The sequence below is a fragment of the Falco naumanni genome, chromosome 15 (genome assembly GCF_017639655.2).
Source record: "Falco naumanni isolate bFalNau1 chromosome 15, bFalNau1.pat, whole genome shotgun sequence".
In the NCBI taxonomy this organism is placed as follows: domain Eukaryota; kingdom Metazoa; phylum Chordata; class Aves; order Falconiformes; family Falconidae; genus Falco; species Falco naumanni.
This window is the reverse complement of record NC_054068.1, coordinates 23,182,853-23,209,755: the sequence shown is the minus strand read 5'-3', so window position 1 is coordinate 23,209,755 and position 26,903 is coordinate 23,182,853. Positions and strand designations below refer to the sequence as shown.

The following is a 26,903-nucleotide window of genomic DNA, read 5'->3' as shown; positions in this document are numbered from 1 at the left end:
AGAGCTACAGCTCCCTCGGGACGTCGAGTTGTGGCCGCGGCTCGTTGCCCGCTTCCTCGCCCCGGGCCGCTGGGCCGCCGAGGCGGAAGCCCTTCTGGGGGCAGGGGAAGGAGCCCTGCCCAGGGGCAGCCCCTCACCGCCACAGGCCCTAGGCGGGCTGCGTGTCCCCGCAAGCCGCCAAGGCCCTCTCACGGAGCGGCGGCGGCAGCGGTTAGCCGCTTGGCACGCGGTACCCCTCTAAAACGGGGACGCTCGCCTTCCCCGCCCCCGCCCTTCCCTGCTCCGCCACCATCCCACAGTGCTCCGGGACGCCTCCCGCGGGGCCAGCACCGCACGGTCCCTTTCCCTTCATTCAAATGAGGCGGCGCGGGCCACGCCGGGAGGTGTAGTCCTCTTCGCCCCTCCCGGCGCGCTGTGACGGCCGGCGAGAGCTCGCTGTCCCGGCATGCCGCGCGGCGGGGCGGGCGGGGCGGGGCGGGGAGCGCGGGCGAGTGAGGCTGAGGGGGTTCGCGCCGCGCACGGTGCCGCCGCCGCCATAGTGGGAGCCGCGGGGTGAGTGCACGGGGGCGGGGCGGCGGCGGGAGCGGGCTCGGCTGTCCGCCGCTCGGCACATGGCGCCGCTCTACTCCGCGCTCTCTGGCCGCGGGGGACCCCGTGGCGCGGCCCCAGCGCTGCTGCGGGCAGCCGTGGGCTAGTCTTTGGGCGGCAGCCGACGGCCGGAGCCGCCCTGACCTTCCCCGTCTTTGAGGCGCCGGCAGCGCGGGGCCCACAGGGGCGGCGGCCGTGGCCCGGCGCCCGCGCCTACGGGCTGAGGGAGCCCCGGTGCCGCCCGGGGCTGGGGGGGGCCGGGCGGGGCCCCGCCGGCGGGCGGTGGGCTGAGGCGGGTGGGGAGGCCCGCGGGCCGGCCCCTCCGAGCGGGACGCGAGGCCTCTACCGGGGCGAGCCCGGGCTGCGGGCTCAGGGAGCGGAGCCCCGCGGCGGGGCCTGGACGGTGAAGGCTGAGCCTCAGCAGCCACCGGCAGTTCCCTGCCGGCCGCCCCGGTGTGCCCGGGCTGGGCCGGCGGCAGCGGGCCGGCCGCCCGTCGCCGCTCCTGCCTGCCTGCCGGCGGCAGGATTCGATGCCCGGCGGTGGAGGGGGAGCGGCTGGCGGCGGTTCGTGCGGCCTGAGCGCGGCCCCTGGGCCTCGGCGCCCCGCGGTGTCGTTGGCCTGGCTGTGGGGCCGGCTGCCGGCAGGCTGTGCGAGGGACGGGCTTCATCTGGTGTGGTTGAATCACTTTGTCACGTAGAAAACGAAAGGGTCCGCGCTTTCTCGGAGCAAAATGAGCAAAACTGCTTGTGCTCAGCGACCTGCCATAGCCGTCTGTTTTTTTCCTTGGAGTTGCCAATTTGATTCTACAAGAGATTATTGTTTTCTGCCATCTCTGTAGCTGTTGTCACTTTTCAGCTTTAAAACCGATCAAAACCAGCAAAAAACTGCAGCAGCAAGGAGCATATGTTGCATTTTGTTAATATACAGTAGCTTTCTGAAGACGTTGTGTCCCAAGACCCTGTTCTTGCATTTCAAATATAGCTTCCTGTCGAAGGCGGGCTGTAACAGTGCTTCAGCTGTTCGGTCTCATTTGAAGCCCATCATTTCCAGTGTGAATGTATCTTCTAGAGCTGGATTTGTGGCATACACGTTGTATTCCAGTTGAACTCAAACAAAACCCAGGTAAATGCTTGAAATTGAATTGGTTGCAGAACTGTTGCTCAGAAGTCAAATCTGATTCATTAATCAGCTGCCTGCTGAAGTTGATAATCTTGGTTTCACTTTTTTTCTGGGAGGAGTTGAATTCAGGCAATGCTTTCTGTGTTTGTGTGTGGTGAGTCGTAAGTTTTCTTATAGCAGCAACAAAAGAGAAAGGTGTTTCACAGATCTCTGTGTAGAAGTAGAGGAATTACTGTATATAGTATCATTATCAGTGAAACATGTAATCTAATTTAAAATGCAATCATATTTTGGCTCACTTTTGGGCTATTAACACTGGGGTCCCAATTGTTACTTCACGTTCTCTAAAAGGCTGCAAGTTGCCTGGTAGATGGTTTGAAATGTATTTGTTTTTAACACCTGTGTTTGCTCAGTTCTTCATGAAATGCAAATAGCAACAACTTTCTGCAGTTTTCTCTGCTGGGTTTTCTTTTGTCTCTGTCATGAATAATAGTGTTTGGTGGTGTAGAGTATGTCTTGTGTAAGGATTGCAATATATCCTAATAGCTTGCAATGTTGTAAGTATAATTTCTTTCAGTTCTAGATATTGTGGCTTCACAGATGGTTTTGATATTCATATTTGTGTGTGACCAGTTTGTGCACTTACATACCATGTTTTTGGACACAGGACTATTGTGTGTTGCAGCGGGGTGGGAGAAGGAAGCAAAACAGGAGGGAAAATGTGTGGGTTTTGGAAGTGTAAGGTTAGTTTGGTAGATACCATAGGAAAGGTTTCGGCGATATTATTTTTTTTCCCCAGGTGTATCTTGGAAATTTGGAGCTCAAGCAAAGACCATGATACCAGTTGTATGGAGGTGAGGTACAACAAGCCTTGCTTACACACATGGAAAGCTTGCAGATCGTAGAGCATGTTGGAGATAATTTTTTATATTTTGAATGCTGCCGATCAATAATAGAGAACGCTGTGGCTAAACCTTAAGTAATGGGGCAGTATACATATATCATTATCTTGGTCCTCTCGCATTTAACCCTGCACTAGTTTAATTTACCTAGAGTTACATTTTCAGATGTGGCTGCCCTTGTGCTAATTTGGAGCTGTTATTTTCACAATGGCTACTTTGACAAAAGTACAACAGTGGTTGTTTTCAAATGTGCCAAACTTTAGTTGTGAACCACAAGAGAACTTGCAAGGGCTAAGTTGCAGTTGTTGTTGGAAATTCTACTTAGAATAAAAATTATTACTGTATATTCTTTTGCTTCTGCATTCATGAAGGAACCTGTTTAAGTTTTAAGTAATGATTTGATTATAACAAAAATATGGTGTATTTGCTTCTATAACTTTAAAATTGGCTCCTAATTTTCTTTTAACCTGAAACAGTTGTTGTGATAGTTGGATAGATAGAAATATCTTTTATTCTGCTGTTTCCTGGAGATTAAATGTTATGTTACTGTTCCTGTAAGGTAAAGAAAAATGTGGTGCAGCAGTTCTCTGTTCCAGCTCCCCAGTGCCTCCTCTGTTACTATAAAACTGAGCAGTCTTGGGTTCATCCCGAGGAAAAGAAACGTGACTTAAGCCTTGTACACTTGAGTTCAGTTTCTGGCTTGCATAAAGAATACTGTGGAAAAAATGGCAGATGTATATAGCATTGTGGCTATTGCTTAACAACAAAACATTATGCCTTCCTCTCCAATTATATGTAATATATAATATTTGTCTATATATTTGAGAGTCACCTGGACTAACTTTGTGACTCTGTTGACTTGCCACGTTGCAGATAGGATGAGCATCAAGCTGTAGGCACAGTGAAAGATTTTCCAGAGTCCTCCCTGTGTATTTGGTTTACAAATGGCCTTGTCCTTGCTGACATCTGTAACCAAAAAAGTATACTTTGGGTTGGCATAATTCCTGCATTAATTTGGTTTAATGAAGTAGGAGTAGAGGAATAAAAAGACTGAGAAAGGGAAAGACAACTTATTTTCCATATTTTTCAGAGGGAAACAGTCTGCATCTTGTCATTCTTTCCCTTTCTGGCCTTCCGCTGTTTGCATTTCTAGACTTAATTATTTTTAGATCTGAAAGTGTCTTTAGAATAATGTAATTTCTCACAGCGTAGCCCTTAGCAATTGCGATATGAAGGTCTTTGAATTTTCGGATTGCTAGCCTCTGTGGATCTGTTGGCTACTGTGGAGATGATAGCAAAGATACTGAAGAGAAGCACTTCTTTCAGTCTCTGAATGCATGAATTTGCTCCTCAGCTGGGAATTAATACAGGTTTTTAAATGGGAGAAAGATTGACCACTAAATAGGAGTTTATCAGAAAGAGGTACAGTGTGTTAAGATAAATGATGGATGATATGTGATGTCCCTGAGTAAGTTCCAGTATTTCATCATCCCTGTGTGCATGTGCATTCTGCCTGGCCAGGGCTTCTTTAGTTCAGAGAAGAGAAGGCTTGAAATGGGGCTTAGTCATAGCCTCTGATGACTGTCAGGCGGCTGTTATCAGGAAAATGGAATGAGGCTTTTCACAGGGGTAGTTGGTGGGAGAACAGGAGACAAGGGGCACAAATTGGAATAGAAGGAATTATGGTTGGACATGAGAGACCTGCTCTCTGCATGAGGACAGTCGAGCATTGGAGCAGGTTGCCTGCAGGGGCTACGTAGTCTCCATCATCAGGGCTTTTTGGGATCAAAGTGGATAAAGGTGTGTGCAACCTGATCTGATCTAGCTGACCCTGCTTTGAGCTGGAGGGAGATCCCTTACAACCTGAATTATTCTGTGATAATTTGTGTAGCTTTTACTGTTGAGAGTGTATGCCTTTGCTAAAGGAAAATGATGTTATCAAGTGATTCTTGGTGTAGCTGAATAGATGATCTGTTTGAAGGAAGATTTAGCTGGTCCTGTGATGCTGGTTCCATTGTGTTCCTAGCAAGTGTGCACAGGAGACACTTCCATCTTTCCAAGTTTCAGTGGTAATGGAAAAGAGATTGAAGGAAAAATAGTCTTAAAAGCTGTTTGCTGCTTTAATTTTTTTTACTGCAGTCTAAAGACTAGTCACTTTTTTTTTAATCTGAGCAATCAAAAATACATGTGTGGTAGAAATTGCGTGAATAACAGGAACTGAAAAAAACAAGAGCTCTTCCATTGGCCTTATTTGCTCATGTTAATCAGTAGTGAAGGGTGCAGCAACTGATGGTGTAAATCATGTTTGCCATGGGTTTGCATGTGCCCCTGCACCAGCCAGCACTGATTTAAAGGGAGCCTTGGTGCTCTTGTTATGCTGATTTTCATGTCTTCCAGAAAATGTGCTTGAATTCGATCTTAAGAGAGTTTTAACTTCAGTGCAGTGGTGTGTAGGGCCAGCTTTAATATCCAGGGAGGGTGGTTTATTTATGCTTTGATTTTGTATAGAATAAGTGTAGTCATAACTGGATAATAGATGACTTCCCCTCCCCCCCCCCCCCCCCCCCAGCGTGTTAGAGTGTATTGGTTTGAAGTTTTTCCTTTTTAAATTCAGTGTTTTCTTTCTTAACGTTCCACAGATCGGAAGGTCTTTACTGAGTTTATTTGCCTGTGATGGTCGTTCATTGATTCTTTGAATACAGCTTGCTTTTTAAAATGTGGCTGTCCCTGGGAGACCACCTTCATTTGCTTTAGCAATTTACATTATAATGTACTGTGCTCATGCTAGGTTTTGTTGACTCTTTCAGAAGATGTAGGTTTTTTCTAGAAGTGCAGGTCTGTCATGCTTGAATTCAAAAATAATTTTGTTCAAGCAGTAAGCTTACATATGTCCAGGTCTGATAATGGAGTAAAAACAACCACTGGTTGAAACAATTATTTGGTCTTTCTCTATGTTGCAGAGTTGTGATGATAGCCCACCTGCTCCAGATGTCACTGGTGCTTACGTGTTTCCGGGAAAGCGATCGTTTTATTTGTCAGCAGGTGACTCTTTCTACTTTTGCCAAGTAAAAGGGTGGCTTTTCCTCAAGTTACACTTCCAAGTAGCTCCTGGTGATTGTGCTTCAGCAGAAAGATGAACTTTGTGCTGTAGCGTGCTGACACAGAATTGTTTCCACATTGTTTTGTGGTTTCTTGTTTGTTGAAGGAAGCAATGGGAAGAGGTTTCATCCAGACCTTTTGCAGAATTATGTCTTCTAAGAACTATGTTCTCTTTTAGGAGTTATAGGCAGTCTTGCTGTGTTCGTGCTGATCTCTCACACTTTGAGTTAAGGCAGAGAAGGAAGAGGGATGAGGGTAGATAGGAACACCTAAGTTGGGACAAGCAGTGGAAAAGATTGTGTGGGTTTGAATTTTGCAGACAGAAGAATCTGCTGCCTGAGGCCAATGTAACCTTAGTCTAATTCAAGGTCACTCATGGCCCACGTGAAGGCTCTGTTCTCTTCGAGTCCTTTTCTCATACCTTGATGCGTCTTCTCTCTTGGTGCTGCTGCTGCTTTCTGGGTCGCGCCGCTTCACATGATATTGGTGCCATCTGCTGCATGCCAAAGCAGGTGAGGGAGAGGCTTAGTTCAGGCAGTTGTCCCCCTCCTGGACTAGCATGGTTGGTGGCACAGGACACAACAAGCTGGAGGAGCCTGTGGGGAAGTGGGGAGAGAGGCTTCAGTGTGCAGTGTTGCCTTGTGTGATTTGGCAAGGTCGAGGAGCAACAGAAGCATTGGGCAGTATGTTCTGTGCGGGCTGGGCTGTCGGAGTTGTTGGGCCCTGCGGAAGGCCTGTTGATGTTGGGAGCCTGTGACTGCATGTAGGAAGGCCTGGTGGTATGTGGAACTGGGAAGTTCTGCATGGCTTAGGGTATGAATTCCCTCTTGCAAGATGCTGAACATGGGAGCTTTGCTGTGCGTTCAGAGATGCGGTGTACACCAAGGCATTGTGCAGCAGTGGCAGTGCCACGCCAAGGGATGAACTTTGGATGAAGATACTGGGGACACCATGGTACCTTGTAAGAAGCATGGTGAGAGATGTGTAGAGGACTGGAGTTTACGCTTGAGGATGTGTCAGTGTGTGGCCTGGCAAAGGTATTGGAAATTTTGATTTAGACTTCACTGTGGAAAAGTCCCCTGTGGAGCAGCAGCGATTCCAGTTCTGCAGCGTCAGCGTATACCTGTTGAAGAGGGAGCTGCTGGCAGCTGCAGTTTTTGTGCACTGTACTAGGTTTTGGCTTGAGCACTGACTGCTGGGTGGTATTTGAGGTGGGTATAAATTCTCTAATATGAGCAGATTCCAAAAAATTTAGTAATGTGGATTAAAGTATTACACTTTTGTGTTGGTAGCTCAGCTTTGCTGCTGTGCTTCTGCGAAGAAGCTGTTAATCGAATGGACTGTGATGATCTTAAGTCGATGTGATGAGGTAGTTTTGGTTTGAAGTGACAAAAGAAAGAAAATTAATTAGGTTAAGGAGTTATGTCTCCTTTTCCATGGGGAGTGAAGGTGGAATATCCAGTAATACACTTATACAGTGGTAACTTTCAGCAGCAGTGCCACATCTTATGTGCCTTCTGGCTTATTGAAACTTCTTTTATCTGGCTTAATATTAACTGAATATTCTTGCCTCTGTAACCAAATGTTGAGTGAACCACGGGTAGATTTGGCTGGATGGCTCTGAGGTACATCTGTGTTATCCTGGTGTTTGACAACATCAGAGCATATGCATTCTTCCTAGCTTTAGAATAGATCTTAAAAGCCTTTTATATTACATTTATCCCATTAAAGCAGCCTGATAAATGTATGAATACAATGTTACATGGATTGTATCTCACTGAAAAGGACTGGGCTTGATGACACAGATAGTTCCTACTTGTTCTTTCTTTAGGTACATCTCTAAGCTTCTTACATCTGTGATGACAGGTGGAGAACATAAGACAGCATGGAGGAAAAGGTGACAAATCAGAAAAGGAAAATAAAAACCTTTCCAGGGAGAGCGAGAGTGTTCAGCAAAACCATATATGAATGGCACAGGAAAAAAAGCAAGGTTGTAACAAACAAAACCAAGGATCATTAATTTCAGCAGCATTTTTTGTTTTGTCTGGTTCTCACTTCTGACAAAATCAGCATTATAACTGGTCAAATTTACGCTGATTTGTGTGTGTGTAATGGTGTTTTACCTGCCAAAATACAAATACGTTTTTTTAGAAGAAGATAGCAAGCTAGCATACTAATTCTTAGTTTTAGAAACTATACTACTACTTTCTGTATTTAAAATATGAATTCCTTAATTTCTTGCCTCAAAGGCTTTCTCACAGAACAGAAGGCATCTGGTGCTTGAGTGAGGCTGTTGTGCCTTGAGGAGTTGAAAGCCTCTGGGTCTAAACTAGGTGCAGTGGTAGCTAGCATACGGCTTGATCTGGAGTTCATATGATGGTACAGTGAGCTGTTAAAGGTGAATACACGTTGTGTGTGTGTGTATATATATAGAAAAAATTTAGCAATAACTAGTTTAGCTTCAGGAGAATAAGCTGATGTGGTTTTGCTGTTCACTACTTCATCTTAGTGTTAGGTGTGTGGCGGTTTAACATTGATACCATCAACTAGATTTGCACTTGAATGTTTAGGAAGGATATCAGAGTGATGGGAGTTCATGGGTTGAAGTTGAAGCTATGACAATCTGTAGAAAGTGACTAGAAGAGATTTTTTCACTTGGACTGATTGTTGGCTCTGCCACAGCTATCCCAAACTACACCTCTAGGTACCTGCAGGTCTGGAGTGGAAACAGCAGACTTCAAAACTAAATATTAGTACTTCTCGTTTTCCAAATAAGATGTGAGAGTGCCCTAACAACCACGGAGTTGGTGTGATGGTTTTAAGGGGGTTTTCTTTCAACGTAAACCCCTTTAATGCAGGCTGAAGTTGTTACATTTCTACATCTGCTCTGGGTTAGGCTGGTATGTGGCAATTGTGGTTTTGCAGTCAATACAACTTTTTCTGTTGTAAAGTAGGTTCGTTGTTCAGGGTGTGCATGTGTTTTGTTTTTTTTAAACCTATTGTACTTGGATGGGTTTTTAATTTGTGATCTGTTTTCCCAGAGGAGTGGCTGCACTGGGTAAAACTTCCTCAGACTGAGTCATATATTGCAAGTGTTAGTGGAGTGTGTGATGATGACTGATGCCAGATAGATTTTTTTTTTTGAGCAGTTCAAATATTTATGTGGCAACAAGTCTTTGAATTTCTAGTCTCTGTTGGTGTGCAGGGTTTCTGAGTTTGATGTTGACCATGTTGCGTGGGATATTTCTATGTTAAGTTCATTTTTTATCTCAGCCTTGAATAAAACGCATTTCTAAGATGCACTTGAGAACTAGCATGCAGCCAGCATCAGTTGGATGTCAAAATCCACGGAGTCTGTGGCATGCTTTTGGAGTGCATTATCACAACCAGAGCTCTTCCTGCTGAACCTCTCCTTTTTTCACAGGCTGGAAAACATCCCTTTCTCAGCAAGGGAGGGCCACCTTGACAGCTCTCTGGGCTGTCACGTTCTCAGCTCCACAGATGCCAGACATTTTCTCCCTCAAATAGTCTGGGTGTCTAAGCTCTAGCAGTTGTTCTTGGTTTGTATTTTACTTTGGTAGTTGAAATTACCAGCCTGAAAACCTGTATGTTTGTTACCTCCTGTTATGCCATTGATCTAATAAAAGGCGCTTGCTGTTCTGTAAGTCTGGCCAATTTTGTGTAACCTTAAAACTTCTGGGCTAGGGTTTGAACCCATTTCAGTTCCCATTTGTATGAGGAAAACAGCCAAAGGTGTAAAATATGAGAAGAGCTTTCTTGGCTGACTATGCACACAAAGCTAGGCCTGGTAATAATACTTGCTGTGGAGATCTTGGGGAATATGGTTTTTTGCTTCTCTTAGGAATTTGTCAAACCTTAAAGACATGTGTGAGTAATTGACATCTAAAGGAAGCCAAAATAACTGTAGTGTCATGTGTCCTAAAATGGAATCTCGTGCCTTTCCAGACTAGTGGTGCAATACAGATCTCTAGTTCCAGGGTTCCTGGTCAGGGATTGCAGAGGGACTAGTAGTAGTCTGACAATTCTTGACATTTAGCAAGTGTAGTTTAGTTTGCTTAAGTAAAATCAGATCTTAAAATGTCATGTAGTGGGTTTTGAGCAAAACATCATGTTTTGAATCTTAGCACAATCCTTTAGCCTTTCAGGTGTCAGGATAAAGTAAAAATGAATTTGCTTTCTTGAAAAATGTAATGACATGGTAAAGCGATCATCTGTACTGATCATGCACAAGGTGGTTTCTAGACTGGGTCTATCTGGACTGCTGCATGTGCTGTATGTTTGTTTAATCCCCCTAGTTTGGAGGGACTCATGTTCAGAAGCGTGCACTGCCTCTGAGCTTCCAGTGCCTTCACTGGGAACAGCAGATTCTCACTACTATGAAAAATCACGTTTGTACCTTGAAATTACTACAGGTTCACAGAGAACATTGTTGAGTGTACTTCAGCCTTAGTGACAGCATAGAAAAGGAAAGTAAGCTTGCATTAAGCAGAGAGCTGGTGAATTAACTCCTGTTGTGTAGCATTGAAAGAAACTTCCTTACAATGGCCTATGGATGGTGAAATACCTGGGGAGCTGAACAGGTAAATCAGTTGGTGTGAGCCACTTGCAGACAATACATATTAATATGTCAGTTGTTTACAGTAGACAAGATCAAGTTGAAGTAGCAAACACTCACCAACTTTTTCGGTGGTGTAATTTTTGAAATGTTTGAATAGAAGGTGCTAACAACTCATTTTTGTTCTTGTTCTCCACTTTCATACATGATTTGTGACCACGCTGCAATAGCTCTAGAAATCACCCAATACTGTAATAAGAAATTAAACTATATGATATGATAGCTAAGATATTTACTTACAAAAGTCTAGGGCACAGAGATGAGACTTGTCCTACTTCTTCCAAAAGAAAAATTCTAGCCAGCTGAGAGGATCTGTGTTTACTGATGCTTAATACTCAAGCCAAGTGTTATGCTTAATTGTGTGACCTTTCTAATTATTTTTTTGTTTGCTTTATAGTCACTGGCTTTAGGTGAGGATTCAGAATGGGAGACAAGCCTATCTGGGAGCAGATTGGGTCCAGCTTTGTACAACATTACTACCAGCTTTTTGATGCAGACAGGACTCAGTTAGGAGCAATATATGTAAGTATCTCTAAAAAGGGAGTAACACTCTCTTCTGTTATCTGTCTGAGTTTCCCTGTTTTGATGGGTGGAAGTGCACAGGGTGGGATGGTGGGTTTTATTCAGACTCCAGAATGTCAATCAGTGCAATCACACTTACTCAACTTTCGTTTATTGCATTTCTTTTACACTTCACTTCTTCTGTTTTGAGCTTTGTCAGCCTTACCTATAGGCGGTTAGAGTCATAAAAGCCCCAGCTGGCTGTTGACAGTGGCTTGCAGTGGAGGGGGCTGATGATGATCCTGTGACTAAATTCTCTGTAAAAGCAAATATGCTAGCTTTATTTTGCCATTAATTTACGGGTGTGGATTTGCTTGGATCCCTCTTGAAGTGGGCTGCAATGTATGCCCTACTCTGTGTTTAGCAGTTCTTGCAGGTGTTTCTTGAATCTCATGCTGTATTAATCCTCAGAACATTAAAATATATTTTAAATATTGAATCCAGTTTAAATACTTAGAATTTTTTAAATAAATCTAATTTCAGTTTAAATTTCTTCAAAAATCAGATTTTTATTTTTGCCCCTTATTTTGGGCAAAGTAGATTTGGCTTCCAGAATTAAAGAATGTAGTTAACAAACCCAGGGAACATCAGCTCTTAGTTCTGGGGGAAGGTTCCCACAGAGCATGCGGAGTGCACTGCCTGTGCAGCTGGTTACTGGTGGTGAGGAATGCTGCTGGGTGGCTGAGGCACCTCAGCTAGACACTCAAGTCTTACAAGTCTTCAGCAGCATATCCTGGTTTTCTGTTCTTTTTTCATCTGCTGGATGAGTTGTATGGAGCTTCACCAAGCTCTTGAGGATTGAAACTGTTGCATGATCACCATCTGACACCCCTCACTGATAGCACTTGTGCTTTGGTTTGTTTTGTATTTGCTGTCTACTAGATTGTTGCATTATAATTTCTTGGCCAGAATGTACACAGAGCCTCTAAACCAAGAAAAACAAGCAGCCTGTCTTCAATCCACAGCTCCACATAGGAAGGCACCTAGCAGTTTTTGTCATATTATTACCAAAACGCATTCAGTCTCACACACCTCAGAAGACTGGTGTTAAGTACAGGCTAATTTAAATTCCTGGAAACATGGCCCTCCACACAATGAACTCCTGGCTTTTTTTCCACCCTTAGAGTCTTTCTACCTTTCATCATTCAGTGGAGATGCCTCTGCAAATGTAGTCAGGAAAACTATAATGCAGGTCACTGATACGTGTTGTTCTGTGGAGTTCCAAAACTATGGAGGACCGGGACCCTGTTTTGTGTGGCTGAAATGCACCAAGGTCACAACTTGTCTAAATTAGGGGAGGTTCTGCAGAAATGTGCTTTTGCTGCTGAGTTTTTTGCCTTGAGACACCCTGTGGCAGCTAACATTTCATAGCATGCAGAAATGCAGCAGGGAGCACTTGGATTTGTTTTGCATTCCTGTATCACTGCTTCCACCCAAAGGTTCAGTTTTCTCCTTTAGCAGTGTAATATCCAAGTCAATTGAGCTTTTGTCACTTATTCCAGGTAGGCATCTGGGCCAGTCACTTTTGCCATGAATTGCTTGAGTTACGTGAGTTGGAGTACTAGGTCAAAGACTGGTTTTACAGTTATCCCCCTGCAGTTGTTTTGCAGGAAGATGCTGTAGTGACATTTTTCCTTTGCTTTGAGTGTGTGGCTACTTATAATGAAATACTGTCTTATGCCATTTTTTCATCTGTAGGGCTTTTGGGATAAACGAGGAGTTGCTTTTTGTTCTTGAAGCAATTCCAGGTTGTTGATACAGTAAGTGGCTAAGGAACGCAACCTATAGCAGAGAGTCAGGTGGATGCTGATTAGGTACAATGGGAAGTTGTAGTGTGTTTCAGGAAGAGCATATTTCCTCACCAACTTCATCTATGTCCTCTGCTGCACTTTGAAACATCAGGAGGGTCCTACACTACTGTGTGCTCACCTCTCATTGCTGAAATGGATTCAGTCAGGCAGGTTCTGGGTCCCCTCTTTTGCGGAAGGCTTTTCTGGCTTTCCATATTTGAAGGTTGTGCTGTGAATACTTGAGAGGATAGCCTCATTCCCTGGTACCATCACTTGGCTTCTCAAGTCACCAGCATCGGGGGTTGATGTCATGCAAGATGCAGGTGGCGTCAGCCAGATGACTTGCTATGTGACTTTAGATTACATGATCAAAGGCTGTTTCCTCCTGAAAGAAATGTGTCCAAACTCAAGAGGAGACTGTATTCAGGGGCTCTTCATGCAGTGTTCAGTTGCATCTGTGACCCTGAAATGCTTTGTGATGTTGCCCTGGTCCCCTTTGTTCTTTTGGCTTTTGCTGTGCTGTATAGTTCCTTCTGTTGATATGTGGAGGACCAAAAGCTTTTTTAGACTGGTTGTGACTTCTGCAGGTTCAGCACAGCCTGCGTGGCTGGTGGCTTTTTGATGTGTGGGTCAAGCACAAGGCCAGGGAAATCTACCAGAGGGCATACAAATGGAGTTCTTTGGAATCTGCCGTTTTCTGCTGAGACATGCAGAGCTTCGGTGAGAGTTGAAGACTGGATTGCTAAGAGCTGGGAATCGTATTCCTGGTGGTATTTAAACTCAAAAAGGTGGAAGGAATAGCCATCTGTGATAGGTTATGCAGGAACTTGGGCTATCAGGTGTAAGTTGAGCATGCTGTTTGGAGATGGCAGCAGGCAGACTTTGAGCTCTGCAGAAACCAGTTTAAGTGGTCTGTTTGCCAAGGTTTACAACTGGATTTGAGAAGGCAGAGCTATGTCAGCAGTAGGATATTGTGACTGTGGTTTAAAGAGTATCCTAAGCTGAATAGAAAGTTTCTTGCCTGTTGCTGTTGCACCTGATGTAGCATGCTCAGAACACCCTCCCTTGTATGCTGGAAGTCCTTGTAGGTTGAAGCACCTTAATTACTTCACGCCACACAGAGTGGTCTGTTAGAAAACTTTGAGAGGCACATTCTACTTTTCTGGGCGTGAGTAGGATAAGCATATCAGTACCTGAGAGGAAACAAACTGGTGGTGCAGCTTATTTTGTTAGATTTCTTCATATATTTTTCTGTCTCTGAGTGCTTGACTTTGTGTCCATAGGATTATTTTTTTTTTTATCCTTTAGATTTACTTCTGAAAGCTAACTTTGATCCAGCAGGAACTTTTTTTTTTGATGGTGGAATCATGATAATGAAATTTAGTCTACTTAATTTCTAGCTGGTTATTCCAAACATTTCCAGTTGCTCTTTGTGGTTTCTTTCCATCTCCCTTTGAGGTAGTTTCAAAATAGTTGGATTCTAAGGATATATGCCAAGTAAACAAAGTTTCTTACAAGGATTGCTAAAGGGTTACTTAGGCATGTTTATGATTGTTTTTCTTTTCTCCCCAGATTGATGCATCATGCCTTACGTGGGAAGGACAGCAGTTCCAGGGCAAAGCAGCTATTGTTGAAAAACTCTCTGTAAGTCTGTAATCTTTACTGAATGTTTTGGGAAACAGTTCTGAAGAGTGTAAATTAATTGCTTCTGAAAAATTGAGTTAGACTTCAGCAGTCTAAAAATCTTGAATATGGGACTTGTGCTTCCAACTTCTCATCTTCAGAAAATGTTACTTAAGATTTAATCCTGTGTAGTGGGATGTTCCATTGGTGGCTCTAATGGTGGAATGTTAATTGACTCCATTAGTTTGCAAGGTTATTTTGTGACTGCAATTGCATTTGATAAGATTCCTTTATTTTTTTAGAAAAGTATAGTTCCTAAGATGATCCTGTGATCTAGAGGAATGAAAGGTGGGGTTTTGTTATTTTAAAGCATGCCAAGAAAATAGCAATATCAGACCTGTTATTTGGATCTGCCTGTGACACAGAGGCTAAACACGTTATTGCGGGGAACAATTTGTTTTCTGACACACAAGCTGCAAATAAGTTCTGTAGTGGAGAACCCGACTTATTCTCAGTGCAGCATGTGTTGGCTGTTCAGATAGGAGTGTTTACAGTACAGGACTTTGAAACCCGTGTTTCTTTTTGAGAAAATGAGAGGAAAGCAGTTCTTATGCATAGAGACTGAAACACTGTGTTCATTGTTAAACTTGAAGTTTTATCTTTTTGAGTAAATCCATGCTTCTGTTATAAAACTGCGTGTACTTACAAGCTGTCATGAGACTAGAAAGTGTGTTTCTCTTGCAAGATATGTGGAGGGCATGCTTTAGGTCCTTGGGCATTCTGCTCAGAGCATGGTATAGCAGGCAGATATGCCATTTTTATTACACATTGAGAAGAAAAATGTTTGCAACTTGGACACTTGTCTTATTGCATAGATACTGCTCCTGTGTTTTGGAATCACTGCGTTCATCCAGGACATCTTTAACAGTGAAGGGTGAGGTTTGCCCTTGGATCTGTGTTTTAGGTGCCTGCATTGCCTTTGAGAAGGCCATGCACCTCAGAAATAGCAGTTTGCAACTGCGTGTCTCTAGGTGAGGGGATACTCAAGCTCCAGGGTTGGTTGGTTGTGTACTCGGAGTTCTTTAGACTTCTGGGCTAGCAGCCATTTAGATATCCAACCAGCTAAGCAATTGCTTGGCTACAGTGTCTCAGATGGCAGCCTTGGATCTGGCTCAGTGCAGATCGGCCCCTTTCCCAGTGGAGCATTACTCATCTTTACCTTCCCTGTCTGTGGTGCAAGTTGAACTTTCTGGATTCATTTGCCTGCTGCACAGTCTTGCTTGCTAAGTGGAGGTGTGCTACGTTGCCTTAGGGAAACTTCTGATTTGTATCAATCTGCCTAAAGTAAGGAAGAAACGCAGTAAAATTATTCCATGCCCTTCCACTGCCATGGCTCATTATGGGGGCTGTATCAACTTACCATGACTCGTAACGTTGTTTCAGCATACCTCTGTAAGCACTGAGCTAGCTGGGCTCTGTTTGCTCTTTCAGCTAAATGTGCTCACCTACTGTTTGTGCTTCTGGAGCTTCCTAGTCAGTTGAGCAGATCACTGGAAGTTTGACACTGAATTTTTTTTGCACTTCTGCAGTCTGGTGTTCTTCAGTGCCTGGCTGATTAATCAAAGTAAGCACCAAAAGGCAAGATTTTAATTTACAGCAAGTTCTCTGCTGTGTAACAACGATATGGCACCTTTTCAGTCTACTCTGTCAGATGATGCTAATACAGTAGGGCAAGGTTGTACAGATGTTGCTTTGCCAGCACTGGGGCACCTGTATCTTTTTACAGAGTGGGAGTTGACACTTGTTCCTTGTGTCTTGGTGTTGGACTTAGGAGTTGTTTCAAATAAGAGTGCCTGTCCTAATCAGGGGGCAGCCTGATTTACATTGAGATTTTGAGATAACCCTGTAGTTCTGCAAGCCTCCTGGACCAAGGAGGAAGCTGGGACAGGGAGCTTGGTTGCTAGGATTGAGTTTAAGCTACTCTTGCAGAATTGCTCTTACCTGACTTCAAGGAGGATTCCAGTTTTAGTAGTGAAAGCCCAGACAAGTTTTTGGGTCAGAGGACACTAAAAGCCTTGGTGGTTGTGTGGCTTCTTGCTTCTTAGTTGCTTTTGTTGTATTAGATGCTTCTCTCCAGTACAGGTGGATGTCCATAAGCAACTGTCCTTTGAGGTGGCTTCTGACTATCCTAAAAATCAGTGATCTTTCCTATCAGCTGACCCAACTCTTTCCAGTTGGGATTTCCCACACTTCATCACCCAAGTAGCTCACTCGGCTGGCCAGCCATTGGGGTCATTTTCTCTGAAGGGGGCAATCAGGTAGTTGACACAGGCACTGTCTCATGCAGCCTTGTCTTTGGCTCCTTGTCATCATTTGGCAGAGCTCTTGACTCCAAAGTCTGTCCTTCCTCCCTGTTTTCTCTCTGCAGTCTCACCTCTCATTGGCATCTTGTCACACTGAAAGCTGGGTTCTGGATACAGACACATTCGTTCCCTTTGATCCCTCTGCCTCTTCAAGAGACTTCTTGTGGAACTTGTTCAACAAGAAGCTGTTTTGCTGAGGTGGGACCAGGCTTTGTAGTACTTTTTTGTCAAAGGAAGGGTGTGTGGTGTCCCAGCCTAAGCTTGCACAGGCTGTGTGGGTACATTGTACATTTAAGTTTGGGATGGTGACCCTGGAAAATACTTTACTGGTAGTTCAGAAAAGACTGCTCTGGATATTTTTTGTGTGTGTGTGTTACTAAATGTCTGTTCCATATTACAAACCAGTTGGCTCACTTTGCAGTTCATGGTGGGATTGTTCTCCCAGCCAAGAGGAAACACTGCAGACTTTATTAGAGAGTGTTCTTGAATAGTGTCCCTCTGATTCGAGGGCTGTTCTGTATGCTCCCTTTGCTTCCCCAGGTACTGATCCTCCCACAGTTTGTGTTCTCTAAGGATTTAGCTTCCTGGTATTCTTCCTAGAGCCTTATGCTTGTAGAGCCAGGACTGTACTTCACATCCTTGACAGTACAGCTTGGGTCTCCTGTTCTTGTACCTTGGCCTTCTAGCAGTCTTTCAGGCTCCTTCCACTAGACTGAAATGCAGAACTTGTCAAAAGTAGATGTTTGGGTCTGCCTTAACCTGTTAACAAATCAAGGGAACAGTGCAACAGCATCAAAGTATAACCTAGGGTTTCAATAACCACATACTGCTGTCCTGTGTAAGTGCATGGACTCTGGGTGTCAGCCATGTGGTCACTCAGACCTCCATCTATGCTGAACTGCCACTTCTGAAGCATCTAGCATTAATGCAGCTTTAGACAGAACAGTGCCAAAATTGCATTTGTGTGACAGGACTCTGAGAATGCCCTAGATATTTGGTGTTCGCTGCTTGGAATTGTCCATAGTTGGAATGTGAATGTGGTCTAAGTCAAAAGAGGAATTTCTCCACAGTGTCTGGTGTTTCTCGAGGTGTGTTTCTTGCACGCTTAACTCCAGACACCCTTGCCTTGGATACGTGAGCATCAAGGGAACAAAACCAGGGAAACGTGGATATGTGGATTTCAAGTCTTGAACACTGGTTCTCGGTCAACCATGTTTATCTTCTATTCATAGCCACTTTAATATAATAAAGAAGAAAATGTTGAGTTGTCTGGTAAACACCAAGTACTAGGTCATACAATCCTTTAACGCTGTTCAGAGCAGAGAAACTTTGTGCCTTCATCACATGAATTTTTGGCTTACAGATGATCTGAAGCTCTTCAGGCAGTGTAATTAGACTATGGAAAGGTACTGTTTGCTGGATATGGTGACATTATTTCATGTCTCACTGCTTGAAAAATAGCTGTTACGATCAACCCAGCCTGAGTAGTGCTGACTTGCAACAACTGTCCATGCAGTGCTACCAAAACAGTCTAACACTTCATAATGTTGGTTTTGCTCAATCATTGTTTTGTAAGTTAAACAATACAATGACTGTACATTTTCTGATTTTTGCTTTCCTTTTATTGCAGAGCCTCCCTTTCCAAAAAATACAACACAGCATCACAGCACAAGACCACCAACCTACACCTGACAGCTGTATACTCAGTATGGTAGTGGGACAGCTTAAGGTAAACTCTTTCCATTACAGTTTAACAAATGCTTATGTCTTAGATTTTTTGCAGGATTCCAAATAATCTGATTTCTGAAAACATTGAAATGCTCTCTTGGGTGGGGAAGGAACACTGGTAAGCTTGCATTGGGATATGGGATTCTTTTGCTGTTCAAGCTGTCAAGAAATTGCTGAGCCCTTCAGATAACTAGGACTAGGTAAACCACCTGTAATTAGACAATCATATGTTCCTGCCAAGCAAAGTACCATGGTTTTTACTGTGTGCATAAATGTCATGGGCTCTGGAAGCATCAGTTTCCCTTACCCTGGTGCAGTACAGTTTCAGTATCCTCTGTTGCATTTAAAAGCAGACTTTTTTTTTGGTTGCTGATAACCCTTCAGTAAGACCATGCCTTATCTTGACTATCATGGGACACAAGAATACAGTCCTGGTGTTAATGCCGTCCAGTACCTCTGTAGTCAAAACTGGTTCAGCCATGGGAGCATTGCCTATGAGATCAAATGCTTATTGTTGTAACAGCTGCTTCTTGTGAAAAAATCAGATTGTTTTTCAGGCTGTAGTATGATTACACTACTGTTTGTTATACCACTGAACTCAAACTCACCCAGCCTCCTGTTCTTTTGAGGAGATGTTCCATCTTAATATACCAGGGCCATAGACTTTTAAATTAATGAGACTACTTATTAATGAAAGAAATTGATCTGGGATCTGCAAAAAATTTCCTTTATATAAAAAGTCAGCTGTAGGCAGAACTTCTCACAGTGGGCAAGTTTTATTTAGAAAGTATGGAATTACATATCAATAGTTAAAACTATCATAGTTTTGTCAGAGTTTGGTCCAGCCAGGCTGCCAAGTCAGGACTCTGACACCATCCAGTCTTTAGAGTAACTTCAGCCCATTTTTTTTTAAAAAGAGCTGTTTAGGTTTCCTTTTCCTGTTAACTCTGAATGACTTCCAGGATCAAAACATTCAAACTTCCACTGACTGTACTGTTAACTAAGCAAACACAGGACTGAAAGTTTGAATCTGCTTGCTTAGCTATTCTCCTTACTTGTTTTGGGCTGGGCAATTGAGAAGAGCAGTTCCCAGTGTATTGCGTCCACTTCTGAGCCTAACATAGGTAGCTTTGGCTTTCATTAAAGTTGCTCCTGCTTCCTAGCTGCAAGTTGGATTCCAGCTTTCTTGTTGCTCAATCCCACCTGCACACACTCCACTGAGGACAGTCACACGTGGCCACGGAAAGCACTGAGTTGCAGGACAGGTATGAAGTCAGACATGCTGATCTCATCTGTATTACTCTTGGGTGTGCACAAAACTCAAATAATGTGGCCAAATTTTTACTCTGTCTTGGGCCGGGCCAGTCACATCTTCACTTTATTTTGCACAGTCATGTTTTTAAGGTTATTGCATAATTATCAAGCAGATCATGGCTTGCAACAGCGATTGTGTTGAATCCTGTGGCAAGACACCAATTTCTTAAAGATTCTGTAAAGCTTTTGGGGTTTTGTCATCCTTTAGTACTGTAATTAAGGTTGTAGGTGCAGTCTAGGAGCTTTCCATAAATACCATGGCTTGGAGCAGTATGTCTTTCTGTGTTTTTATCTGAATAATTTCAGTTTGCAGAAATTATTCAGAATAATTCAGGGACTATGTGTAGGTTGTCTAGGTATTAGGAAAGAATGTGCTGGATTGAAGTATACCTATTGTCATGAGCAAATTCAACTGTTTGTGAATTTTTAGTGGCAGAAGTAACATTTTTCCACTCTTCTTGTGTATGTGTCTCCAGTCTTAGCTTTAAAAGGCATGGTTTAATGCCTGGAAATCTGGCTTCTCACTGAGGAAGTGGCCAGAAAGTCAAAGTCAGCTTAAAACTTTGAGTTCTTGGTTCTGCCTTGTGTGATACTTGTACAGGTGGACAAATGTAATAATCACTAATAGTCTGTAGCGTGACACAAACATGAGCCTGCCAATATATGTAGAGAATACTTGTGCTAATACATGTGTATTGACTCAGTGCTGTTCTAGGTACAGGACAGTAACTGAGAACAACTGCGTTCAGTTAGTGCATTTTAACAAGTGGCTTATCTGTAGCTCCAGTGGAGCAGGCTATGCTTTAACATGCAAACATAGAGCTGCATACTTAGCTTTATTTAAAGGTTACCTTCTGAATATATATTACTAAAATATACCAGCTTGTATCTGTTGGTCTTGGGGAAAACTGTAGAGAAATTTGCATAAGGAAGGGCACTTCCAATACCATCAGTAGCAGAATTTGAAGGGAAAAGCCATGCTTCCTGCTTACTATTCAGTTATCCTTTTCATGGGGCTGTGAGCAGAATTCTTCAAAGCCCAGTACAATTAATGCATATGCTTTTGAATCCTCTGTGGTTTTTCAAAACTTGAATTGTTCTATGTAATGGAGGAGCATATGTTATGCATTTAATAGAGCAATCCAAGAAAATAATAATGCTAAAATATCTGTAACATTCCCTTTCTAATAAGTCATTCTTGGCATGATATTTAAATGGATTTTCTGAGGCCTTAGTTGCTCGAATTGCTAGTCCCAAAAGTTCAGTGGAAACTTGTTCTGAAGTGAGCTAGGCACATCCTGCATTTCTTCCTTAAACCATTATATTTCAATCTTGTTTGCTTTTAGAAAAGCAGAAAACCTTCTGCTCTCCCTGCATATATTGTGGGATGAACTGCTACCAAATTGTCACAAAGGCCTCAGCTCTCTTCACTGCACAAGAATAGTTCTGAAGAAATAATGGGGCCAAGGACTGTTAATGTTAAACTCTGTATTTCCTTTACTAAAGTGTTATGCCTTAAGTAAACTTGCAGGTTTAGGTTGTTTTAAGCCTTTTGGCCTTCCTTGCTGGAAGGGGGTTTAACTGAGGTCAGTTGAAATCGCCACTGCCCTGTGACAAGATCAGCCTCTGTGCTGGTGCACTCTACAGCCCATTGTGCTAATAGCAATGTGAGCTGGGGTGGGGAGGCAGTATCTATGGCAGCAGAACAATCATCTGAACTGAGGGGACCATACAGAATAGCTTCTTGTAAAACATGTTGGAGAGTAATAGAGTATCTAAGTAGGGTGAATATCACCAGTGAGGACCTAACTTGCAGGCAGAAGCTGTACAGTAGTCGCTTTCATTCAAAAGCATATTTACGAGTAAACATATGAAAGATCCTCTTTAATAGATGTTGGGATAAGTAGTAATGGGTTTTTTTAACCTTTTGTAGAAGTATAATATACCTCCTCTTATTCTAATTCTATTATAATTTTTTTATTGCTATTCATTGTCTGGGTGCATGCTTGCTTGCTTCAACTAGGAAGAGTAGGCATCAGTTTAAGTCTGTAGGAGTGAGTTTTGTTTAGTGTGCTGCTACTTTGCCAATATTCATCCAGAATGTCACCCAGTATTTTCAGTGTGCTTCACCTAGTAACATATTTCTCCTGTCGTGCTTAGGCAGATGATGACCAGGTTCTAGGCTTCCACCAAACCTTTTTGTTGAAAAGTTTTCAAGGTGCCTGGGTGTGCACCAACGAAGTCTTCAGGCTAGCCCTCCACAACGTTTAACCCTCTGCCTTACCTCTCTTCCATGCAGTCCTCGCTGTCCTGGTTGAGTAAGGAGTGCTCTCTTCTCGCTTTTCTGTCACTTGGGATCGGCTGAGAAGCATGGCTGTGGCTTGCGCATTCTCAGAGCAATGTGGCAGATATGTGACGCTCTCCGGGCGTGTGAATTTTGAAGTGACTGTTGCAGAATTAATTGTGAATAACTAATTGTTATGCAGTGTTTCCTAGTCTTAAAAGGGAAAGGAAATTTGCAATTAAAATCACCGGATGTTTTTTGTAACGCTTGCTGAACACTTAAAGCCTTGCTTAAAGCCTGTTAAATGAGGCTTAACATCTGAAAGAGCCTGCTATCTAAAGTAATTAGCCTTTCCTCTGAGGTAAGAGTGGTTGCAACCCTGCAGTTCAATCAACAGTTGCTGCGAGGTGCTGGTGGAAGAGTAAAACTGTCTGAGCAGGCAAGAGGAGAAAAGTCGTGCAGTTAAACTTGGATTGCAAAGTAGTGTTGCATCAGGTACTCTGACATGACCCACAGGTCTGTGAAGCTGAGGATTTCTACAGATTTGAGCCTCCAGGTCAGAAGGGCCGTAGAAAAACTGGAAGAGATCAAAAAGCTGCCAAGATTGCCAGTGTTCAGAGGCTGTGAAGCTGGGAGAGGAGGCAGCTGAGGGCATTCTGCCTGAAATGTAGGTGGAAAGCAGTTGGGTACTTCTACAACCTGAAAGTAAACTGTTCTTGGTGGTACTAGACAGTAACAAGGGGCAGTGGTTGCAAACCATAACTTGAGAGGTTCTGATTGGACACAGGGAAAATTTTCACTGGAAGGCTGAAACCCTGGGAAATGGTCCCTGGACACCACCTTGTGAAATACCTGGTTTTGCAGGCTTGGAAAACTCTGCTAGACAAAGCTGTGGCTGACTTAGTGAAAGATGTCCCTGCTCATGGTAGGGGGGTTGGACTAGATGATCTTTGTAGGTCCCTTCCTACCCAAACCATTCTGTAATCCATGCTCATGCTGAGCATGAGGCTGGCCTGGAAACCACAGGATCCTTGTGGTTTTTTTTTGTTATTTTTATTTTAACTCAAGGTTGTCGTGAAAGAATGTGAACTGCATAAAAGAAGGCTTTGTAGGAAAAATAAAGCCTCTGTGTTTCAAGCCTGGTCCCACATCTGGAATGCAAATTTTGAGTTGGACATAGCTGAATTTGGAGTGGAAAGTAAGGGTAAAGAATTTCAGTGATGTTATCTGAGCTGTGACGAAGATACAAACTAAAAGGGGATAGGATTAGTCTATGCCTTCTAGTAGAGCATCTCAAGTCACTCAACTGTGGGTCTTTGCTATGTGTTAATAGCACATACTCAGAATTTTGGGAATGGACTATAAATTATTTACTTCACCTTAAATGTAGTCTAGAATTATCCTTGTTTTTAAAGTATACTGCTCCTCTATACTGTGAAGACATTACATGAAAGGAATAAAAAAAGCAATAATGTATGACTTTGTTGTGGGAATTTGCCATCTGTACAAGAGGAAGTGTTTGGGGAAGGAATTCCCTTTTCTTTTAATCTTTTTTCATGTGTCCCATCCTGAATTGGGCAAGAAAGGAGGAAATTCTCCTCAAGCCAAAGCAGTAAGAGCTGCAGTGCAGCCAGGCTTATCAGAAATTGAAGAAACATACACTAAAACTAGTCTGGTGGTAAGGGTTTTGTCCAGAGGTATGTTTTTAAAGTGTACTCATGTCAGTAACAACATGCTCAAATTTGGTGTGAAAACTACTTACGCAACTTGTCATAGATGCCTCAGTGACCTAAAAAGAAGAGACTGTAGGGCATCTGAGAGTATTCTAAATGCTTATTAATAGTTGTGATTGGAAATTATTCAAGCTGAAATGATTCTGCCTGGCTGATTTAAACTAAGCTATTAGAAAGCAGCTGACACAAATATTAATTAATTCCAACTTAGACAAAAGGGATAGCATTAAGATGTTTTACAAAGTAGTATGTCCATGTACAGCGCTCTGATACTACTCAGTTTGGTTTTTTTTAACGATTCCTTCATGTCTAGGAACCTACCAACTCTCAAGTAGTAGTGAGACTACGCTAGGATGTAAGTGTTGTATTTGAGACCTAGGAAAAGCTAGAAGAGATAGAAACCCATGGGTTTCAGTGCACAGGCCACCTCTTCAGCATGGATATGCAAGCATCTTTTCTGGGCAGATGTAACAATGGTAATGCGTAATAGTTACCCTGAAATAATTGGCATCACTAGTATCGTGGGCAGATGAACTAGATGGATGGCTGGTCTAATTCTGCATAATTGCTCATGTTCACACTGTGCTGATTACAGCGACTCTGCCTAATCCAAAAGGTGTATACCTATGTGACAAAAAGCTGCCCGGTTCATCAGCCTGTTGGAACAGTGATTTCATTGGCACTTGTCTTGCGCATTTTTCTTTCATTCGTCTACTGAACAATTAACTTGTTCATACTTCTGGCCTTACCTGTTGCCTTCTTAATTTCTGCCTATAGTAGTTTCCTCATACACTTTGTCCTGCATGGTTTTACAGGAATTTATCTTGCCTGTTCTCTCCACCCTGATCACATTTTTGCAAGCTAGAGTCTCATACTCAATTTACAGGAAACAGTCCTGTAGCTTTCTTGTCCTGTTCTGGCCTTTCCTTATTGTATCACTTTTTTAAAAATGATAAGAAATGCATGCAGGATTTTATATGTGGGTGCTCTCTGTGCATTTACGTAGTTGCTTACTTACGGGTTTTAGATCTCTGTTCCTTTCCTAATAACTGCTAACGCTGTGCTTGCCTTGATAGTTTTTGAGCTCTCAGCTGGTTTAAAAAAAAATTAAAAATTTTCCATCATGACTTCAGTATCACTTTCCTGAGAGGCCATAGCTAGTCTAGGACCCTTTTTGGGTTTCCTCTGTGGATTAGCGTACACATACTGAAACCACACTAGATCTACACCATTTTATTTCCAAGGCAGTTGTAACTGTGAAATCCTTGCAGTGGTTTTGGATTGGAATGCTGTTTTTACATGCACTTGATCCTACCAGTGCTCCGGCAGACTTGCTGTTTTGTGATATAACTGATGCCCTTAGCAAGTTGCTTCTCAAAGCTGACTTATATCACAATCAATTTGTCACTTACATGAATATTACTTTCCTAAGTAAACACTTATTTTTTGCTTATTCTGTGGTCTGCTTTGCTCTTCAGCCTTCTCATTTGCTGTTCTTGGTGGGCAGCAGCAGAGCATTGTGAATACATATTCAGCACTTTGACAGTCTGTTTCATGTGCTGCTCTGGCTGCTGCTCTTCAATGGTTTGGGTTTTTGGTGGGTTTTTTTGGTGCATTTCCCCCCCCCCTTTTCTGAAGCTGAATAGTTGTGTACTGAAAGAATAGAGCTTAAAATCCTCCAAAAATGCTGAATTGAATATGCTATGGTCAGTATCAGAAGATTTTGTAGCTTGGTCGTGTGCACTGTTCAGATGGAGTCCTGTTGTGGGATTTCCAGCCAATATGGGAATCACTTGTGTTATTTTGAGGCTTTAATTCCTGCATGATGTCTCTGAGGAGGCTGGTAAACGTTAGGTGGGAGAACTAGTGTCCCTCTAATACTATTTTTCTACTTCTGTAGTAATATAATAAATGTTGTGCAGGCACTATACAAGTCCCCCTAGATGAATTGTCAAAGGCAGGAATTGAGGCACTGCTGCAGCGATTCTCTGTGCTTAGGACATCTTGTTGCAGCTATAGCAAATATTTTGCTTCCTTCAAGCTGTCCCCGGACAGTGGAAGTGGGAAGCACTACGTTGCTGGCTAGCTGTACCCGCTCTGGGAAAGCTTTCAAAAACCTGTGTCACTACTTGGATCGTTCAGGCAATACTGTTGATATCAGCTTCTCCAGAAACTCCCTGCTGTCATCAATCCGAAGTACAGCAGCTAAAAACTAATTTTGAAACACCTTGTTTTATGCTCATTTCCTGGGGAAGGCCCAGAGAAAACTTGTGATTCAACACTGAGGCAGGTGTGCTCTTATCAATCAACATTGTGAAGCTGCTGGAATGAGAAGTCTGCAAGTCTTCCAGAAAACCCCAACTTCAGAGGTTGTTGCAGGATTTCTGTGTCATTGGGCCCTAGGTGTTAGTCTGCAAAGCACCTTGGAACAGAACCTCTGGTTTTATTAGTGTCTCTTAAGGTACTACGCATCTTAAAGCATGTGACATCACTGTTAACATTAGTTTTTAAGTTATCTTATGACAAGTTTTGGAATACATTTCTCAAAAAAGAACTCTTTGAACTATTTTTCCTCTCTTTCTACAGGCTGATGAAGATCCTATCATGGGATTCCACCAGATATTTCTATTAAAGAACATCAACGATGCCTGGGTTTGCACCAATGACATGTTCAGGCTAGCATTGCACAACTTCGGCTGAGCTGGCAACCCCGAGGCACCCATACTTTTTTTTTTTTTCTCCTCTTCTTTTACTAGTATTATTCACACTCACAGAACATTCCAAATATCATACACAAAGCTGCAGCACTGCAGAGCGTGAGCAAGCAAGACCTGTGACCTGCCCTTCTGCTGAGTTTACATTGTCACTAGATGAGTTTCTTGTGCATGATGTTTGGAAGTTAGACTTAGCTGCATTTGACAAGAGAAATTTGTGTTGTACCAGCATGCCTCGGAAAGAATATAATGCAAAAGGTTGTTGTTTATATACTGACAAGATGCTCTATAACCCAAAGAAATGAAAGAACAGCAGCCTGTACAGCCCAGATACTGATTTGTTCAGATGTTTCAATGCTACATTACACAATAAAATAATGAGATTTTCTTAACAGTTTAAATTGCTTTAATGAGTTGGATATGGAGTATATGATATCGCTTGCTTTGG

The 26,903-nt window shown here is 43.0% G+C and overlaps 1 protein-coding gene across 8 annotated transcripts; it reads left to right on the top strand.

The window, feature by feature from the left end:
- Positions 1 to 449: 449 nt before the first annotated feature.
- NUTF2 (nuclear transport factor 2) lies at positions 450 to 26,849 on the top strand. Of its 8 annotated transcripts, none has more exons than XM_040615232.1 (6): positions 497 to 552; positions 2,508 to 2,562; positions 10,743 to 10,867; positions 14,269 to 14,340; positions 18,313 to 18,411; positions 26,328 to 26,849. In XM_040615232.1, the coding sequence occupies exons 3-6, from the start codon at positions 10,769 to 10,771 to the stop codon at positions 26,439 to 26,441; spliced, it is 384 nt and encodes a 127-aa protein (XP_040471166.1). In that variant the 5' UTR covers positions 497 to 552; positions 2,508 to 2,562; positions 10,743 to 10,768; the 3' UTR covers positions 26,442 to 26,849. The 8 variants fall into 8 exon arrangements, with proteins under 8 accessions (XP_040471162.1, XP_040471166.1, XP_040471163.1 ...); XM_040615229.1 differs by lacking the exon at positions 497 to 552 and adding an exon at positions 1,571 to 1,711; XM_040615228.1 differs by lacking the exon at positions 2,508 to 2,562 and having other exon boundaries at positions 450 to 552.
- The last annotated feature ends 54 nt before the right edge of the window (positions 26,850 to 26,903 follow it).

Bases quoted from the DNA above. Each gene is read 5' to 3' on its own strand.
- NUTF2 (XM_040615227.1), top strand. From the start codon at position 14,273: ATGCATCATGCCTTACGTGGGAAGGACAGCAGTTCCAGGGCAAAGCAG. The intron at 14,341-16,747 runs GTAAGTCTGTAA...TTCTCTCTGCAG, and splicing joins CTATTGTTGAAAAACTCTCT to TCTCACCTCTCATTGGCATC. The intron at 16,881-18,312 runs GTGGGACCAGGC...CTTTTATTGCAG, and splicing joins CAAGAAGCTGTTTTGCTGAG to AGCCTCCCTTTCCAAAAAAT.